Source organism: Nicotiana attenuata, unplaced genomic scaffold (genome assembly GCF_001879085.1).
Source record: "Nicotiana attenuata strain UT unplaced genomic scaffold, NIATTr2, whole genome shotgun sequence".
Taxonomy (NCBI): Eukaryota; Viridiplantae; Streptophyta; class Magnoliopsida; order Solanales; family Solanaceae; genus Nicotiana; species Nicotiana attenuata.
The window spans coordinates 3,966-11,439 of NW_017678308.1; the positions used below are offsets into that span (position 1 = coordinate 3,966).

At 41.0% G+C, this 7,474-nt stretch overlaps 1 protein-coding gene across 1 annotated transcript; it reads left to right on the forward strand.

Annotated features, from left to right (window-relative positions):
• Nucleotides 1-370: 370 nt before the first annotated feature.
• On the forward strand, nt 371-2,860 carry LOC109221586 (light-induced protein, chloroplastic). Its single transcript, XM_019386059.1, has 3 exons — nt 371-946; nt 2,049-2,244; nt 2,341-2,860. The coding sequence occupies exons 1-3, from the start codon at nt 489-491 to the stop codon at nt 2,653-2,655; spliced, it is 969 nt and encodes a 322-aa protein (XP_019241604.1). The 5' UTR covers nt 371-488; the 3' UTR covers nt 2,656-2,860.
• The last annotated feature ends 4,614 nt before the right edge of the window (nt 2,861-7,474 follow it).

Sequence of the window (7,474 nt, forward strand, 5' to 3'; positions counted from 1 at the left end):
ATTGTTTAGAGGTAGCAGCAGATTGAGATATGGTCTAGCTACAGTTTTGTAATTCTCTTCGTGGTAATGAATAAAATAATTTAGTTACAAAAAAAAAAATTTAATCTAAAATTTCTTAAGTAATATTTACGAACAAGATGTCAATTAATCTTCTGAAGTAATACTAAAACTCTCATATTAATCTAAATTTACACAATATTCTTAAGTAATATTTACGAACAAGATATCTTCTTCCTTTTTTTTCGACAAAAAAAAAGATATCAAAGTAAAAAACAAAAAGATCTCAACTAATTTTGTACCGACTGAAAAAGTGTAAAACAAAAAAAATGGTTATTTAATAAGGGCAGATAAGTCTTTTCACAACAGCATTACCAAAGGCCCCAGGCTCATATAAACCGGATCACACAGTAGCAAATGTAACAAACACTTCCCCATCGACCTTCCCCTGTTTACATCACTCATTTGTTCTCTCAATTTTCCTCAAAATAATGGCTTCCATCTCTTCTCTAAATCAAATTCATTGCAAAACTCTTCAGATTACATCCCAATTTTCAAAACCCACCTCAAAAATCTCAACTTTGCCCCTCACCTCCACAAATTTCCCATCAATTTCAGTCAAAGAATTCACAAATCCAAAACCAAAATTCACAGCACAAGCCAAGAACTTTGACAATGAAGACGAGTGGGGTCCAGAGGTGGAGCAAATAAAGCCAAGTGTAGGAGGAGTAGCGGTAGCAGAGGAAGAACCACCAAAGAAGGAGCCGACTGAAATTGAGCTGCTGAAGAAACAATTGGTGGATTCATTTTATGGAACCAATAGGGGTTTGTGTGCTAGCAGTGAAACTAGGGCTGAGATCGTTGAACTCATCACTAAGCTTGAATCCATGAACCCAACTCCTGCTCCTACCGAGGCGTTGCCTCTTCTCAATGGCAAATGGATTCTTACGTAAGTTGTGCTTTTCACCTGCACTATGAAAAATACGAGTAATTTTTTTCATTTATTTATTGCTGTGTGTGAAATCAACGTATGTTTTCTTTCTCAAACTACAATTTTGTCAGAAAGAAAGGAATTAATGTTCCGAATTTATACCAAAAATTAATTTATTTTTCTCTTTACTAAGCTGGATGCTGTTATTCTTTGGAAAAACTGAGATTCTTTTTTTAGTCAACTTTTGATTTTATAAAAAATTCTTACTTACTTGAAGGAGGGGTAGTTTAAGGCTGATAAATCTTTTGGATGAACTACTTAAGTACGAGTAGTAAGGATTGACTCATATGACTAACTGTTTCACCAGCTTGCAATTTTTTTTTAGTTATTACATATTGTGTGTGTTGATTATTGTGCTTTAAGCAATCGGATTCTTTTGTTAAATAACACTCCTGCCTATCTGGAACACAAAGGAAAGATAATATAAGGTTTTGGTACCTTGAAAACTAGAAGTATCCGGAAGGGGAGCCTCGGAGAAATGGTCTAGTTGTCTCCGCTTGACCTATAGGTCACGGTTTCGAGCCATGGAAGACTGCCTGCGTGGGTGTGGCCCTTCCCTAGACCCAGCGTGAATGCGGGGATGCTTTGTCCACCGGAAAACTAGAAGCATCCGTAATACATATCAGGATTTTAGTGATATCCCTTCACTGCCGTGTTCGATAAAGGTTACATAAAAGTTTTAAATTTATGGGTGCTAAATATCACGGCTAAATATACACATTAACGATATTACTGCATCCATATATGATGCCATGACCATACATCAAACATACATCCACCCCTAATTTTGGAGTGTTTTTGAGATGCAGCAAAGTTGAAGGAGATTATAATAATTTGATGTGAAGAGACTAATTTTCTTTGAGAATCACTTTCTTAGGGTGGCATCTTTTCACCACCATCACTGCTGGCTTGTTGATTTTTAGCTAATCATCATCTTTTGATGAAAACAAGGACATTCTTTAGTGCACTAAGAATGTTAGACGTTCTTGCTTCATTGTAAATGTAATATACTCGCGCTTGTTGGTATGAACACTTGGAATTGTTTACTGGAACACTGCAGGTACACATCTTTTTCTGGTCTGTTCCCCTTGTTGTCAAGGGGCACACTGCCTCTGGTTCGCGTCGAGGAGATTTCCCAGACCATCGATTCTGAGACTTTTGCTGTTCAGAACTGTGTCGTCTTTGCTGGACCTTTAGCTACAACTTCCATTACTACCAACGCCAAATTCGAAGTCAGAAGTCCTAAGCGTGTCCAGGTCATTATCTTCTTCTGCATTTTCATAGTCTAGTTCATCATTCCTTGTATTTATTCATCATTTTAGTCTCATGTTATACTGTGTTTTGTGGTTCAGATTAAAGTTGATGAAGGCATAATTGGAACACCCCAGTTGACAGACTCTATTGAGCTGCCTGAGAACGTCGAATTCTTGGGACAAAAAATTGATCTAAGCCCTTTCAAAGGCTTGATTAATTCAGTCCAGGACACAGCTTCTTCAGTAGCCAAGTCCATTTCCAGTCAACCACCAATTAAGATTCCTATTTCCAACAGCAATGCACAATCATGGCTGCTGACAACTTACCTGGATGATGAGCTTAGGATTTCCAGAGGAGATGGAGGCAGTGTATTTGTGTTGATCAAGGAAGGCAGTCCCCTCTTGAAGCCTTAAACAGACACTTTCTTGGAGTTGTGTATGATGCTCGTATAGAGAGCAAAAAATTGAAAGGAAAAAAAATATGATATTACACTAAAGATATATTGTTACATTAAATCAAAATCTATATATCTGCTTGACCCCGTGATTTGTAACTAATTGAGGAATCTTGGTGTGTCAAATATTGAAAATATATGGCTTGAAAGAATTAGCATATGAACTGCTTCGCTGGAATTCAATCAATTTCGGAAGTGTCACGATCCGGATTTCCCACCCTCGGGAGTTGTGATGGCGCCTACTCGTAGAAGCTAGGCAAGCCACGAAATTTAGAAATCTTCAACCTTTTCACTTTTAACTACTTGTAATAACAGGTGATCAACATTTAAATAATAGCGAAAGATAGATTTAAGCGGAAGGCTTAGATAAACATAATACCAAAAACGATACGAAAAGCCAACACATGTCTCTACCCAGAAACCGGTGTCACAACATTCACGGACTGTCTATGATTACTACATACAAATGTTTGAAAGAAAGAAACTCAGTCTGTCTCGGATACAAATGATAACAGAACATAATAGTAGATAGAAGAGACGCCCGGCCTGCGGACGCCTGCAGGACTACCTCGGGATCTCTGGATTGAAGGCTGGCTCCCAAGCTACTGCTGCTGTCCCAGTACTGCTCCGATATCTGCACAGAGTGCAGAGTGTAGCATCAGCACAACCGACCCCATGTGCTGGTAAGTGTCTGGCCTAACCCCGGCGAGGTAGTGACGAGGCTAGGACCAGACTCCAGATAAACTTGTGCATATATATATATATATATATATATATATATATATATATATATATATATATATATATATATATATATATATATATATATATAGCGAAAAAATAAACTAGAACAAACAATTAAAGCTGGGAAGGGGAAACATGCTCCGAGGAATAATAGATAAAACAGAATCTCAAGAGAATTATCAAGAAACCAAAATTTCACTTCTAACAAGGATAATGAAAAATAAAGGCAGATTTACTCTCGGTCCACATCTCGTTGCAGGCATGCAACTCGATCCCATTTCTCATATCTTGTGGTAGGCGTACCACCCGCTCCCATTTCATTACATCTCGTGGTAGGCGTACCACCCGATCCTATTTCATCATATCTCGTGGTAGGCGTACCACCCGATCCCATTTCATCATATCTCGTGGTAGGCGTAACACCCGGTCCCATTTTATTATATCTTGTGGTAGGCGTACCACCCGTCCATTTTATATATCTCGGTGGTAGGCGTACCACCCGATCCCATTTACAAGCCAACACATCACAAGGCAAATCCCGGCGAAGGGAACAAAGCAATATAAAACTTCCCGCAAGGGAAACAAAAACAATATAATAACTTCCCAGCAAAGGGATCAACAATATCAAGGACAAAGATCCCGGCAAGGGAGATCAGCTATAACCAATCCTAACTCAACTCCTACTTCAGCTCAATTAGTACCAACACTCAATCATAAATAAATCCACGAAAATAAACTAAATCTTTGCTCAATATCGAGAATCATCAATTATAACATCCGTAGTAACATTTAAGAACACAAACTATCAACTCAAGACGCACGGTCATGCTTGACACCAACGTAATTGATACTCGTCACCATGCCTAATGTTCGTACTCAACAAGAAGCAATTAGCAAATAGGACACAACTCCTAATCCTCAAGCTAAGGTTAGACTGGACATTACTCAATGCCTCGAATAACAAACTCATGTTAATTATAGCTTTACCCCTTGATTCCCCGCCATTCGCTCGGTATCTAGCACAAGTTACTTAATACAAGTTACTTAATTACATTAATGAACGCTAAATGATATCAATTTGAATGCATGAAATGAGTTTTCCAAAGTTTTACCCAAAAGTCAAAAATCGCCCCCGGCCCACGTGGTCAAACCGAGGTTCGAACCAAAACCCGATTACCCATTCCCCCAACGAACCAAAATATAATTTGTTTTGAAATCGGACCTCAAATCGAGGTCCAAACCCATTTTTTTTTTTTGAAAAACTAGTTCTACCCAAAATACCCAATTTCCCCCATGAAAATCATTGATTTGAAGTTGAAATCATGTTAAAGATGTTATGATTGAAGAAAATTGTTAGAAACGACTTACAATTGATTTGGAGATGAAAGGTTGTTTGAAAAAATCGCCTCTTACATTTTTTGGGTTTTGAAAAATGAAAAATAACTGAAAATCCCGTCTAAAATAACTGCCCTCAGATGTCCTGTGGCGGACCGCACAAATCAGCTGCGGCCGCACAGGCTTCCCTGGGTTCTGCAGTGACAGGTCTTAGTATTTTGGCCATAACTTTCACTACAGACGTCCAAATTGTGATTTCTTTGCCTTTCTGGAAAATAGACACGAAGGGCTACAACTTTCGTTTTTGAATCATCTCAAAATTCCTTGTAGATCAAAAGATATAGGGTCGGACGAGTGAATACTCTTCACCGCGGACCACACAAAACTAGTGCGGCCGCACAGGCCCCTTACGCGGGCAGCAGTCCATATCGTGCGGACCGCACTGGCCTGTTTAGAGGCCTTCCACTTCCCTGATTCTGCAACAGCTCTGATTTTAAGCCTAAAATATCCCATAACCTACTCGAAACTCACCCAAGCCCCTCGGAACTCCAAACCAAGTGCACACAAAATCTCAAAAATATCCTACGGACTTGTTCGTGTAATCAAATTCATCAAAATGACATCATGAACATCAAATTAAACCTCAAGATCAATGAAATTTTCTCAAAACTTTCTTTAAACATCATTTTGCAAATTAAGGTCCGAATCACGTCAAACGGACTCCGTTTCTTACCAAACTTCACAGAGTTATCCTAAATCATATATAAGACCTGTACCGGGCGCCGAACCAAAATATGGGCCCGATACATCATGTTCTAAGCAAATTTCATTTCAAAATACTTTAAACAATTCCAGAAAGCAATTTTCTTTAAAAAATTCATTTCTCGGTTTCGGACTCGGAATTCGATTCGGGCATACGCCCAAGTCCCATATTTTCCTACGGACCCCCCGGGATCGCCGAATCACAGGTCAGGTCCGTTTACCCAAAACATTGACCGAAGTCAAATTAACTCATTTTATAACCAAATTTTACCATTTTTCACAGATTATCATATTTAAGCTTTCCGGCTACGCGCCCGGACTGCGCATGCAAATCGAGGTGATGATAAATGAGGTTTTCAAGGCCTCGAAAACACAGAATTCAATTTAAAGAAAGTGATCATCACATTCTCCACCTCTAAAACAACCGTTCATCCTCGAACGGACAGAAGAAGGAAGTACCTGAGTCGGGGAAAAGATGAGGATAACGGTTTCGCATATCGGACTCGGACTCCCAGGTCGATGCCTCAGGAGGCTGACCTCTCCACTGAACACGAATAGACGGAAAACTCTTTGACCTCAATTGACGAATCTGCTGGTCTAGAATAGCTACCGACTCCTTCTCATAAGACAAGTCCTTGTCCAACTGGACAGTGCTGAAATCTAACACGTGGGATGGATCGCCGTGATACTTCCGAAGCATGGACACATGAAACACTGGATGCACGGCTGATAAACTCGGCGGCAACGCAAGTATATAAGCCACCTCTCCCACTCGATCAAGAATCTCAAACGGACCAATGAACCTGGGGCTAAGCTTGCCCTTCTTCCCAAATCTCATCACGCCCTTCATAGGCGACACTCGGAGCAATACCCGCTCACCGACCATAAAAGCCACATCTCGAACCTTGCGGTTTGCTAACTCTTTTGCCTGGACTGAGCTGTACGAAGCTTATCCTAAATAATCCTGACCTTGTCCATGGCCTCCTGAACCAGATCCGTACCCAACAACCGAGCCTCTCCCGGCTCAAACCATCCAACCGGAAACCGACACCATTTACCATATAAAGCCTCATAAGGAGCCATCTGGATACTCGACTAGTAGCTGTTATTGTAGGCAAACTCCGCTAAGGGCAAAAACTGATCCCACGAGCCTCCAAAGTCAATAACACAAGCTCGGAGCATATCCTCTAAAATGTGAATAGTCCGCTCGGACTGCCCGTCCGTCTGCGGATGAAATGTTGTACTCAACTTAACCCGAGTGCCCAACTCTCGCTGAACTGCTTTCCAGAAACGCGAGGTAAACTGTGTACCTCGGTCCGAAATGATAGACACAGGCACACCATGAAAATGAACAATCCCCCGGATATAGATCTCAGCTAACCTCTCAGAAGAATAGGAGACTGCCACAGGAATGAAATGTGCTGACTTGGTCAGCCTATCAACAATGACCCACACTGCATCGAACTTCTTCCGAGTCTGCGGAAGTCCAGTAACGAAGTCCATAGTGATCCGCTCCCACTTCCACTCGGGAAGCTCAATTCTCTAAAATGAACCGCCGGGCCTCTGATGCTCGTACTTGACCTGCTGACAATTCAAACACCGAGCCACATATACGAGGATATCCCTCTTCATTCTTCGCCACCAATAATTCTCTCGCAAATCTTGATACATCTTCACGGCGCCCGGATGAATAGAGTACCGGGAGCTGTGGGCCTCCTCTAAAATCAACTCTCAAAGACCATCTACATTGGGCATACAGACTCGGCCCTGTAATCTCAAAACTCCATCATCACCTATGGTAACCTGCTTGGCACATCCGTGCTGCACCATGTCTCTAAGGACACACAAATGGGGATCATCAAACTGCCGATCTCGGATACGCTCCTATAATGAAGAACGAGTGACTGTGTAAGCTAACACACGGCTGGGCTCAGAAA

Excerpts from the sequence above, each read along its gene's own strand:
- LOC109221586 (XM_019386059.1), top strand. The coding sequence starts at position 489 with ATGGCTTCCATCTCTTCTCTAAATCAAATTCATTGCAAAACTCTTCAG. Across the intron at positions 947-2,048 it reads AATGGCAAATGGATTCTTAC|GTACACATCTTTTTCTGGTC; the intron begins GTAAGTTGTGCT and ends GGAACACTGCAG. Across the intron at positions 2,245-2,340 it reads GAAGTCCTAAGCGTGTCCAG|ATTAAAGTTGATGAAGGCAT; the intron begins GTCATTATCTTC and ends TTTGTGGTTCAG.